Genomic DNA, 13,809 nt, shown 5'->3' on the forward strand with positions numbered 1-13,809 from the left:
CACACTTGATGCATGTCTAATTTTAATCATACATATATATCCATGGATGGATTAAAGGTATAAAAATGATTATGTCACTTAAAATTTTAAAATCTTATATGATTCAAATATTTTTTATATTGATAATTTAATTTTACATCTATAAAATTTTTTAATATACATCTTTAAAAGTTTACACTCAATTTTTTTTTGTGTTGGTCCTTATATATATTTAATAATTTATTGAGAATATTAAGATGGATGATTTATCATCCTATATCAAAGAGATATATTATATTATGTCATAACTAATGGTTCAAACAAAGCAAAATGTTCAAACCGTGTGGAATAAGTAAGGTTGGTCGGGAACATTGATTAAAATGCTGGGCAAGCAGCGATGTAATGGGGCTCGTGAAGCTGCAAAAACCCCAGACTTAGTTTGTTGAGATATCGGAAATTATTGTCCTTCATGTGCCCCTTTGTTGTCACACCGCAAAAGGATATGTGTTTTTACCAAATTCCGTATATGTAATAACTTTTATATAGGGAATTCCAGGTAATTGGGATGTTAATTAAGCAGGTGATTATAGGTTTTTATCTGAAATATTTTCAATGATTTAGATTCTAATTAGAAGTTGTGCGGTGGCATCTTTTTGACCATTTATGATTTCCCTGGAACAGGAACACAGCAAATGAAATAGGCTGACTCTTGGAATGAGAGAAATCAGAAAAAGAATAAGTTGAAAATGGTGCACCACATTCTTAAGTTCAAACGTCAATGAATGTTTGGTGAAGATCAAATTCAGGATGTTTAGTGAGCTGGAAAGGGCAAACCAGTTGGCATTGTCTTTCTCTTTGGACTAATCACTCACCCTTTGAAAGCTGGTTTTTCCCATGTCTTTAACACTTGTTTGGGCCAACTTTCAAAATGTGCTTTGGGCTATTATTCCTAACAACAAAGTTTCCGGTTTCACACCTACTGTTTTTATTTTCTCTCAAAGGAGGTTATTAAAACATGAATAAATTTATATCAATATTTTTTATTGATATGGGATAAATATAAGGTAGTATCTGTTTAAAATATTAATATATTCTTCATTGGACGATAAAGATAAATTTAGTTTTAATGAATACTTTCCCTCAATACAATATCTTACATGCATTATAATTGATCCAAACATTCATAACAATAAAATGATATTTTAGTATAGGATATAAATTTTAGAGTTATTTAGTTATTTGAGAAAGGTCGTAGGATTTAGAGTTGGGATAGAATAACAAGACCTACGAATTATGCACGAATCAAACTACTTTAATGGTTAAAGAGATGATTATTATTTATAAAGATCCTAGATTCGAGTACAAGAGACTAAAAAAGTTGAATTTTCATTATTAGTTGAGAATCTTTAAAATATGTATTATTTTATAATCACTCTATATTCATAATAATAATAATAATAATAATAAAACCCACTAATTATTAAGTAGAGGACCCACCACTGCTTCGGCTGAAACTCCGCATATTTTGCATGCTTATAAAACAAGTCTACATAATTTGATTTATATGAAAAAATGTATAGCTAAATGCGATAAAAAAATAATTTATTAAAAAATAGTTTGATGTTGGAAAGGAGGATCTCTTTACTACTGCTCCCGATGAAAGGATGTTTAACACAAATATTTTGGGAGGAGTTTAGGCCTAAGAAGGATTAGATGGCATGGTAGAATTTAATTTGGTTCTATAACTTGGATTGTTGTTTTAGAAAGATTATCAATTAAGGATAGTCTCATCCGGACGAGGATTAATGTAGATAGTTTTTCTGTTTTATGTGTTAATACGACCGAATCTAAAGAGCATCTTTTCTTTGAATGTTCTTTTTCGATGGATGTTTGGAAAAGTGTCTACGTCTTGAAGCCTTTCTCGTGTGAATGAGTCGTGCCTTTCTCGTGTGAATGAGTCGTGGGAGTAAGAAGTTGATCGGGCTGTTACACGCTTGAAGGATAAGTCCCTACTTGCTCTCTTCTTAAAGTTAACATGGAGTGGTTTTTTTATACATGGTGTGAGTGAAAAGGAATAATACTTTTTTTTATATATATAAATAAAGCTAGATCGGATATTGTGTCCTTGATTCTATTCGTGAAGTGGTTAGAGTTAAATTTCATGAAAAATTCATAAATAGAACTGATCATGTAAATGAAGGTTTGTGTATAATCTAAGGTATAAACAACTGATTTTCTGTGGTTCCTAGTCTTTAGTTGTAGCATCTTTCGTTATTTCCTTTAAATTAATATATGCAAATATATAATAAAAATAATCCTCTTTTAATGGTTGCTATCCCATCTTAGACAGTATTTGGATTAACATCCAGGCCAGAAAATTTATACATTGAATTAATCCATCCACAGCCCACTGCATCATTTCTTTTGCTCATTACATAGCGTTGGTAGTCTAATTTGACAAAGAAGTCGATTGGTCAATGTCTTTTGTTGGCAAAAAGCATAAATAATTATTATATATTGTGAATATATAAGGGTAAGGCAGAATATTATCCTTTTTAAAAGTTTTAAGTTTAAATGGATGTGCTTGCAATATAAATGTGCATTGTCAAATAATTTTAAAAAAATTAAACATGTACTATCTTGTAATATTTATACTATTAAAAAATATTATATATTCTAATTATAATCATTAATCGTAAGAAACATACCTAAGTATATATATATCAAATAACTTGTGCATTGTAATGGATATGGTAATGATTGAAATCCCATTAAGTTGAATAATGGATGGTCGTCATTTCCTATGAATGATATAATTCATCACATGGTTTTTATGGATTATTGGGGGCGAATAAAGCTAAGAATAGAGTTTGATCCATGTTTGGATAAAACCAATTAAAAAGATTTTGAATGCTTTGGTTGGAACAATATATCCAACTAGTTATTTTCAAAAGATGTCCTTTTTGTTCATTTCTCACAGGCCTACTTAGGCTCCAATCAAGATCATTCCAACAGAATTACTACTACTCCCCTAATTAAGTACAAAATTAGTTATGCTTTGGGGAACATTATCAAGCTTAGGTAGATAACTGTTCCGTGCTGACTCTTGTCAAATCGTGGTTTTGATGAACTTTTAACTTAGATTAGTTATTTGCAAATACAATTAAGCTTTTGTTTATTTTACTTTTCCAAAACTCACCTACATATAATTAAGCTTTTGGTTTAGCAGTGCATATACTACTTCTCATGCACCGCCGTCCACGCTCTCACTCTCACCTTGTATATAAAAACCCCATTGTTTTTCTTCCTCCATTTGGCCATTGTCATGTAACCATCTCTCCACCTCCATCGCTAACTATGCCTACATAATAAAGCAAAATTATGAGGGTTGCTGCAATTGGTGTTACTGTCAAGCCATGCACACCTTCTATCCCTAAACTCACTCCTTCCACCATCATTCCGACACCTTCTATCCCGAAACTCACTCCTTCCACCGTCATTCCGACACCTTCTATCCCTAAACTCACTCCTTCCATTGTCATTCCGACACCTTCTATCCCTAAACCCACTCCTTCCACCGTCAACGCCAGTCCACCCCCTGAGTTTTCCTGGGCTCCATTGAAACAATATGCCTCACTTCCCAACTCAGCAAAACTCGCCAAGAACTGGACGGAGTATCAGGGAATAGATAAATGGCAAGGCTTGCTTGATCCTCTTGATGATATTCTAAGGAGTGAGATTCTAAGATATGGGAGATTCGTCGAAGCTACGTATCGTTGTTTCGATTTTGACCCTTCTTCACCCACTTATGCCACCTCTAAGTTCCCCAAGAACTCCATACTCACCCGATCTTGCATTGGACATACAGGTTATAAACCCACCAAGCACCTGCGTGCCTCCTGTGGGATTCAGCTGCCCACTTGGATTGATAAGGGACCAACCTGGCTTTCCACCCGGTCCAGTTGGATTGGTTACGTGGCAGTTTGCCATGACAAGGATGAGATCGCCAGGCTAGGCCGCCGCGACGTGGTCATTGCCTTCAGAGGCACTACCACTTGCTTGGAGTGGTTCGAGAATTTACGCGCCACGCTCACTTGTCTGCATGATGACGTGTCCAGTGTGGATCCTAAAGGCGGCGGGGCGGTGCCCATGGTTGAGAGTGGGTTTTTGAGCCTTTTCACTTCCTATAGTGACACGTGTCCTAGCTTGCGATACATGGTGAGGGAAGAGGTGGAAAGAGTACTCCAACTGTACGGCGATGAACCCCTCAGCATCACCATCACCGGCCACAGCCTCGGCGCTGCACTCGCTACGCTTGCAGCGTACGATATAAAATCCACCTTCGACAATGCGCCGATGGTGACGGTCATCTCGTTCGGCGGACCACGTGTCGGAAATCAAAGCTTCAGATGTGAGCTAGAGAAAAGCGGGACGAAGATTCTACGAATAGTAAACTCGGACGACGTGATCACAAAAGTACCAGGCTTTATAATTGACAACAATGAGAATGAGATAGGAGAGGCAAACAAGGAAGCTTTGCCGGGATGGGTCGAAAAGCGCGTGCGACAGACGGCGCTGATTTATGCAGAAGTAGGACAAGAGCTGAGACTGAGCAGCAAAGAGTGCCCGCATCTCTGCAAGGAAGGAGTGGTGACTTGTCACGATCTCAGCACTTATCTCCACTTGGTAAATGGTTTCGTTAGTTCAAATTGTCCCTTCGGGGCAACCGCCATGACAGTTTTATATAAGCACCATCGCCAAAAGCTGGCGAAGTTTGTAGATTGATTTTCTTTTTCGACAAGATCTCTCGATAGCCCAAAACTGTGTAATTATAATTTCTATATGAAGATAAAAATTAACCTTGCACTTCTGTAGATGAAAGTAGTATTGCTATTATTATTATTTTAAGAAAAAGATCTTGACTAACTAATTCATAAAAGAAATCCATTTCACAATATCTTACCTTTTTGGATTTATAATTTTTTTCATAGAATTAGAGATGGTAATGAATCAAAAACTTTTTATACAATTTTTTATGTTATTTAAAATGTTCCCCTTATATTAATATAGGAAAAACTACGTTAAATACCATTGAATTTTGTTCGTTGACGCTTTTATACTTTTAAACTTTCAATTTTTTAATTATAACATTAAACTTTGATTTCAGCTTTAATTATGTCACTCTATCATTAAATCACTAACGACATATTACGGTGACGTGATTTATGATTATCGACGTGATAGTCATATCAAAATAACGTCGTTTTGATGTGAGTGTTTTGATTGTAACACCCCCAACCCGTACCCGACCCGGATACGAGTCCGACGTGTCACATTGACTTTTCAATCCTTTATTCGTATAAAATAGTGAGTAATTCAAAAACTTGGATAACATTTAACTTATTCAAAACGTTTACAAAATATATCAGAGTTCATACAATTTATATCTTTAGACTACATGCCAACTACACTCTATATACCGTACATATATTTTCTGATCTGACAATTGGGTAAGGAGAACTGACCTGTCTTACTCCTCTTAGCTCTTTACTCTTTTCACTTCTGTAACCTACGTGTGAAATAATCACACGCTAAGTCGTTGACTTAGTGAGGCATATAAAACATATAATATAACCATATATCATTTCATATAAATAAAAGACATACATATGCAAACACTATCAATAATCCTTTCCACTTACCATATACTCATCATATAACACATATATCACTATACCCAGAAACACACATAACATCCTATAATTCATGTATATGCATTCATATCATTGAATCATGACATATCAATATGCATGAATCTATTGTATGATAACAATATACAATCAGGTCATGCACACATGCAACTTACCTTCTTGTATCACTTTCACTTTCATTTGTCTTTCAATTTCATTGCCCATGTATATTATTGAGAATAGAGGTATGTGAGTACATTGAGGTTGTGCACTAATGCTGTCACCACAGCTCGTATAAATTCCCTCATGGGGCACCGAACATTTGTTCAGTATTCGTCCCGAAGGACCTGTCCAGAGGTTACAAAGAACCCCGGTAACTATCCAGAGGTCATAAAGATCCTCGGCAACTATCCATATGTTCCTTTCAACATAGGTAAACCCTCGACTCTTGGCATGCCAACTATACCTATAGCTCTCGTATCATATACTATGGGCATTTATTTATACATTTCGTATCACTTGTTTTTTCTCTTCTGTCACATACCACATGTATGTGTAACCATATATCTCATATCATATCACATGTATTATATATACATGTATTCACGTAAATCATTTCATGCAGTTCATATCACATATATCACATGTGCATATAAGCTTATAGCTTCTTTCACATATACATGTAGTCACATAGCTTTCTTTCATGTAACCATGCATGTCATGTCAAATAACATATATCATATGTTGCATTTTCACTTAAGCATATAAATCATATAACATAGCATCCATCTATTTCTATGTATTAATGCATACATGGTAATCACATAACAATTTAGAAGTTTCTTCTTACCATAGTAACTCCATCACTGGCTCATCACAAGCCAATGTTAATTCAATAAAATAAGTACAAAATAAATTGCACTCACCTTAGCTTTGCTTTGATTCGATTCTAATTCCTCAATTGTCCTGAAACGGATCACGTTCTATCTCTACATAACAATACACAGATTCATATCAATATTCCAATTGATATATTCTAAACTGTCACTTCTTAGGCTAAGAGAAAAGCCAATTTCCTCTTTTAATGAAGGTATGCATCGATGCACTACTTGTGCATCGATGCATAAAATGCATTCGATGTTTCATTAATAACGGGATGCATCGATGCACTACTTATGCATCGATGCACTACTTATGCATCGATGCACGAATTACATTCGATGTTTTTATTTAATGGGGATGCATCGATGCACGAATTATGCATCGATGCATAAATCCTATTCGATGTTTTCTATTTAAAAGAGTGCATCGATGCACTACCTATGCATCGATACACCTTCAAACAAAATTCTGGGTTTTAACCTTGATGCATCGATGCACAATGAATATGCATCGATGCACTCTGCCCAGAATCCTCTTTTTGAACCCGAAAATCATTCATTTTGGATTAAATCCTTCATGTTTCATCCCCTTTTTCATTCTTAACTCTAGTACACATCCTTAAACCTATTTATACTCATTTATTTCATCTTAAACCTTCAAATCCTATCATCCATATGTAATTCAATAATTACATCAATTTTGCAACATGTTTCAAATCCAATTATATCACTTCATATCTCTTACTTAGATTGATGACAAGTCAAATCCAACTTTCAATTCTTATTATAAACTCTATTTCAAGATTTCATTCAAGAACCACTAATCTTTAATCTTCTCTATCTCCTTTATCTTTTGATTTTAGGACAACCTAAGCTTTCCATAATCTTAAGTATTACCTAAGGATCAAAACCCACTCTTAAAATCAACAAATCATCAGCTAACAAGGAATCTTACCTTTGCCTTGGAGCTTTCACGGGAGGAAAAAGAAAATGAAGAAGAAAAGAGAGAAGAGATTTCTGGAAAATCTCTCATCCTTATCCCTATATATATATCATTATTTAATACATCTCTTGGTCAAATGACCCCTTTTGCCCTTTAATACCTTTTATAATTACTAATATCTTTTATGATTTATTTCCAGATAAATCATTGAACTAATCCATTCTTCTACTTTAATCACCAAATTCTTAAACTTTACAATTTAGTCACTAACCCCTAGTTTGGGATGTTACATTGATACTCCAAACGAATCAAAACAGTAGTATTTTGTTAAATAAAAAATACAATTAAACTTTATCATTAGGATATCGAATAAGACCCCTTGGAATCTACTGCTTACACATAACCACTAAGGCAACATGAGGCTTTGAAATAATTCTAACACGAGTCATATATATATCTTAAACTGTGCAATTTGAGATTAATTTTGAAATTATAAATAATCCAAGGAGTAAGCCTAAATTTTCCCATTACACTTGTCTCTTTCTGCATTTCATTTCATCTCTCATCTTCAACCTCTCTTGAAGAACATGGAGACGGAATCTGGAGAGACGGTCCGGGAAGAGCCACAAATTGTGTCAGAATATCCATTGTTACATTCAATATTTAGGCAACCAAGAAACAAAAGATCGTAAGAAAGACCTTCAAAGGAACCACCATTCTGCCCAAGCTTCTACTTACGGTCGATGCAAAACCGAGGTTTGCCAAAACTTGTTGCTCTGTGTCGTGGCGTTCTGCACCAGCGTGTATTTCTTTCTTTCGTTTACCAATAGTCATAGATAAGAAATCACGAAAGAGGCAAGGTCCAACACGGGGTGGCTACGTTTGGAGGGTTATGGGTGATGGATGGCAAGGTTGAACTTTCGCTAGAGGAGGCCAACAATGGAATCTCTCCCACTCTACTCTCCATTGTAGATAAGCTAAGCTTTCAATGTCACACCATTTCTCAAATGAAGGTGAGAACATAGACCAGATTAGATAAACGAATCAAGACACTCGATTTCTTTTGGTTAAACTTACTTATATGTTGTCTTGTTTTTGTTTGGAGATAATCAGCTGGGTCCAAAACAAGCTCACCGGCTAGAAACCCCACACCACCATCTTTCCAGACAATCGTGAGTACTGTACTTCATCATTTTGATTCCTTGTTCAATCCCCCAAACATGTTTGATTTTGTTTGCTGATTGTTGTAATATTATAAAACTTCATGAATTGCAATCAATATGTGAAAAACTTTCATTTTTTTACATGGCCTTGTATGTTGTTATATACAGCATGATGGACTACACTAACTGCTACTAACAAAGCTAACAGAATCAAGAAACTGCCTAACAGCATTACCAACCTTAACTACTAACAGTACTAAGAATCACTTCAGTTACAACTACTTGAGCAGCTCAGCTATGCCTAACATTCCCCCTACTTTTTTCTTCTCCCCCAAGAAACGACTGAACATTAAGCTTTGCGCGAAACACCTCAAACTGTGCTGTTGGCAAAGGCTTGGTGAGACCATCGGCTACTTGATGACTAGCAGGCACATAGTTTACCATTACATGCTTAGCTGCAAACTTTTCTCTTACAAAGTGAACATCAAGTTCCACGTGCTTTGTCTTGGCATGATAAACTGGATTTGTTGTTATGGAAATAACACTGTTATTGTCACACCACACCACAGGAGCCTTCAGCTGTTGAACCCCCATGTCTGCAAGCAGTGTACTCACCCATGTTGTCTCAGCAGTAGCATCAGCAACACTCCTATACTCAGCCTCCATGGTGGATCGAGACACAGATTTTTGCTTCTTGGAACTCCACATAACTAAATTATCGCCAACAAAGATACAATTGCCTGTGATGAACTTTCTATCTTCGGTATTGCCACCCCAATTTGCATCCGCAAAGGCTACAACATGAAGCCCTGCAACCGCTGGTGCTATAACGAGTCCATGATTAAGTGTACCGATCAAGTACCTTAAAATTCGCTTAACAGCCACAAAGTGTTCATGTCTAGGCTCATGCATATACTGTGCCACCCTATTTACGCTAAACTAAATATCCGGGCGCGTATGGCAAGCATACAATAATGTACCTACCACACTAAGATATTCATATGCATCAGACAACAACTCACCAGCATCCTCTGCAAGCTTCGATGTAACCAGCATGGGTGTAGCTACAGCACTCGCATCCTGCATCTTAGTTTTCATCAACAGTTCTAATATAAATTTGTGTTGACTAAGAATCAAAGTCTCACCACATCGTTTAACCTCAATGCCAAGAAAAAAACTGAGTTCACCAAGGTCCTTTAGAGCAAACTTATCACTCAACAACCTAACAACTTCTTCAATTTGAGCACTTGAGTCACCTGTTAGCACTATGTCATAAACATAAACTAACATATACACACGCATCCCTTGAACACATCGTATAAACAGTGATGTATTTGCCTTGGATTCTTTAAAACCAATTTGCAGTAAACATTCCTTCAACTTTGTATGCCAGCTACGCGGGGCTTGTTTCAGGCCATACAAGGCCTTTTGAAGCTTACATACCAACATAGTGCCATCAACTGCCTTTTGCTCAAATCCGGGTGGCTGCTGCATGAAAACCTCTTCATGCAAATCCCCATGTAGGAAAACATTGTTTACATCAACCTGTCGTAGCTGCCAGCCTCTTGTTACAGCCAACGACAGTATTATATTAAGTGTAGCAAACTTGACAACAGGGCTAAAAGTTTCATTAAAATCATAGCCTGGCACCTGGGAATATCCCCTTGCTACAAGTCGAGCTTTGTATCGACTAATTGACCCATCTGAATTTTTTTTCACCTTGAACAACCACTTGCAACCTACCACAGATCTTCCTTCAGGCAGTGAAACCAGAGACCACGTGCCATTCACCTTCAACGCTTCAAGTTATGCATGCATAACATTCCTCCAATGTGGTGATTGAAGAGCCTCATGAACATTTACTGGCTCCATTGAGTTACCAACAACAGAAAATGTTTTCGGCTTGAAAACGCCGCATTTGCTTCTCGTGAGCATGGGATAATAATTTGTGACAGTCTCAACAGTTGTACCTGCCACTGCATCAGACTCATTATGCGTACTTAGCTCATCACCACCTTGCTCAACATCACCAATGTCAGCTTCATCATGCTGACCACCCTCACTATTTAAGTTTGAAACTTCATCCGCAGCTAACCCAATCGCATCTTCATGTGCTAAAACATCACTCGAAGAGGTAGTTTCCGATTTAACACGAACCGCAGTATCACCGGCTCTTAATTTTCCAACATCAGCAACAAGTTCAAGTGAGCTCGATTTCAAACTCGCAACAGAAGGTGTTGTAGAAGAGACAGGAGCACTCACGAATGGAAAGATAGCCTCATCAAAAATTACATTCCTGGATATGTAAATTCTTCCATCAGTAGCTAAACACGTATACCCTTTATGTTGTGGATTGTATCCTAAAAATGTGCATGACTGTGACCTGAAATTCAGCTTGTGTTTCTGAAACATCCTCAAGTGAAGATAGTATCTACACCCAAACACTCTCATCAACTCATACTCAGGCTTCTTTCCTAACAACTTCTCAAGTGAAGATACACAATCCAGTACTTTTGTTGGCAACTGATTGATGATGTACACAGCGGTGACAGTAGCATAGTACCAGAAACGCAGTGGCATTCCAGCTTGAGCCAGAAGTACCAAGGCCAATTCCATAATATGTCTATGCTTCCTCTCTACTACTCCATTCTGTTCAGAGGTATGAGGACAGGCTACAAGATGAAGAACCCCTTCCTTAGCTAAAACAGACGAGAGGCTCCTATACTCACCACCCCAGTCACTTTGGACAGCTTTAATAGGCACACCAAATTGAGTCAACACCATCTTTTAAAATTGTTTGAAGACAACCACAGCTTGTGACCTATCCTTTAGAAAATATACCCAAGAATGCCTTGAATACGCATCTACAAATGACAAGTAATAACGAAAGCCATTGGACACCACATGTGCTGGTCCCCAAATGTCAGTGAAAACAAGTTGAAATGGTGCAGTATAAACAGTAGTAGAGTCAGGAAACGGTAATTTATGGCTTTTGCCAATGCAGCACGCTTCACACATATTATTCATATCTTTAGAAATTAGTACATCCGGTGATTTACAAACACGAGCAACAATATTATATGTTGCATGTCCTAACCGACGGTGCCAAAGTTCTAAGCTATTTGTAGCAACAGCAGTGTGTGCAGCAGCATTTTGACAAATACTTGCAACTCGATCTCCTGAGAAAACGTACAACCCATCCTGAACACGGCCACGCAGCAAAATGTTCTTAGTAACAACATCACGAACACAACATCCTTGGGCATGAAATTCAAAGAACACCCCATTGTCCCTAGCAAACTTAGACACCGAGAGAAGATTTTGTGTTATTTGAGGTACATGAAGCAAACCATTTAACAAAAATGATCTGGTTGACGTTTCTAATGTAGCATCACCAGTCATATTAACATGTAAAGAGAGACCATCACCAACCATTAGCTTACCTGGGCCACCACGCTCTACCCGATTAGTAATATTACATGCATTTGGTGTCACGTGATGAGTGGCACCTGAATCCACTACCCAATCATATTGACTAGATGTAGAAGCCATATGATCTCGAGAAGTACCCTCTGTCATCGACTGAGATCGAGACTTATTTGAACAACATTCACAAGCAACATTGTCATAAGATACAATATTAGCCCTACTGAGTTAGTTGTAAGCTGAGACTGATTTGCATTAGATGACACAATCTGAAAGTTCTCATCATACCGATGCCAACATCGGTCAACAAGATGGCCTGGCTTCCCACACAGCTGGCATTGAACTCGAGACCTGCCACGTCCACGACCAGTCCTGCCATTAGATCTCCCACCAGAATATGCAGGTTGATGCGATCGATGATAATACGAATATGTATTAGAGTCATCCTTTGTAGACTCAAAACCACGAGCAATATTCGCACTTGCTAACACCACCTCTTCTTGAGCAGTGAATCCTACTAACTGTGTTTCAGCATCAATAAGAATTGTACATACTTTTTCCAAAGACAAAGCTTCTCCACTGGTGGTGATCACTGCCATGAAGGGTTGATACTCCCTGGGCAGACCTTTTAGAATACTTGCCACCTGACCAACGATAGAAACAGCACTACCATAAGACGCCAAAGCATCACACGTTTCTTTGACTCGTGACAAATACACTCGCATAGTCTCGTCACCCTTCTTGAGAGATTGCAGTTTATAGTGCAGATTCATCACTGCTGTTGATGATCTTGTAGCAAAAAACTGTAGAACAGTACTCCACACTGCAGAAGCAGTCTCTGCTCCAACAAACTGAGACAGTAAATGGTTGCTAATTGTTGACAACAGCCAAGAAGCCAACGCGCTGTCTTGGGCCACAAAGTCCTCGTATGCTTCATTTGGGATCATCGCACCACTTTCATCAGCCACCATCTCTGGTGGAGGCTTCAACGCACCAGTGAGCAACCGTTCAATTCGATGACTGTGAACAGTAAGTAAAACTTGATGTTTCCATAGCAAGAAGTCGACTTTATCGAGCACCACGTTGATCTTTTTATTTGTAAACATCTTGACTCTATTGGGGGGAAAGGAAACCACTTCACTAAGTGACATTATCACACCACAAGACTCAAGAAAAGGTCACCAGGATCTCCGACGATTGATACCATGTTGTAATATTATGAAACTTCATAAATTGCAATCAATATGTGAAAAACTTTCATTTTTTTACATGACCTTGTATGATGTTATATATATACAGCTTGATGGACTACACTAACTGCTACTAACAAAGCTAACAGAATCAAGAAACTGCCTAACAGCATTACCAACCTTAACTACTAACAGTACTAAGAATCACTTCAGTTACAACTACTTGAGCAGCTCAGTTATGCCTAACACTGATAAATGATAATCATCATCCTCCTATAGATAACATCTAAACCAATGATGTTCTTTCGTCGTGGGGTCCCTAATATCGACAACATATCGGCCCCAAAGCCACCTTCAGACGCTGAGGAACCATCCCGGTTCGGGCTGTTTTCTTCTCCCTCGCATGACTGCGGTGAAGACGAAGTGTAGAACGAAAAAATATATAATGGGCAATTTTGGACTTAATCCCTAGATTATTAAGGATTTTAGATTTAATATAAAGTGAAGTTTAAGATATATATTATTTGTGTTAGAATT

The 13,809-nt window shown here is 37.4% G+C and overlaps 1 protein-coding gene across 1 annotated transcript; it reads left to right on the forward strand.

Annotated features, from left to right (window-relative positions):
• The first annotated feature begins 3,360 nt into the window (after positions 1 to 3,360).
• LOC120201486 (phospholipase A(1) DAD1, chloroplastic-like) lies at positions 3,361 to 4,764 on the forward strand. The gene is made up of 2 exons (XM_039202083.1): positions 3,361 to 3,478; positions 3,575 to 4,764. The coding sequence occupies exons 1-2, from the start codon at positions 3,361 to 3,363 to the stop codon at positions 4,762 to 4,764; spliced, it is 1,308 nt and encodes a 435-aa protein (XP_039058014.1).
• The last annotated feature ends 9,045 nt before the right edge of the window (positions 4,765 to 13,809 follow it).

This window comes from Hibiscus syriacus, unplaced genomic scaffold (assembly GCF_006381635.1).
Source record: "Hibiscus syriacus cultivar Baekdansim isolate YM2019G1 unplaced genomic scaffold, ASM638163v2 tig00007387_pilon, whole genome shotgun sequence".
NCBI classification, from domain to species: Eukaryota; Viridiplantae; Streptophyta; class Magnoliopsida; order Malvales; family Malvaceae; genus Hibiscus; species Hibiscus syriacus.

Excerpts from the sequence above, each read along its gene's own strand:
- LOC120201486 (XM_039202083.1), top strand. The coding sequence starts at position 3,361 with ATGAGGGTTGCTGCAATTGGTGTTACTGTCAAGCCATGCACACCTTCT. Across the intron at positions 3,479-3,574 it reads ACTCACTCCTTCCACCGTCA|CCCCTGAGTTTTCCTGGGCT; the intron begins TTCCGACACCTT and ends ACGCCAGTCCAC.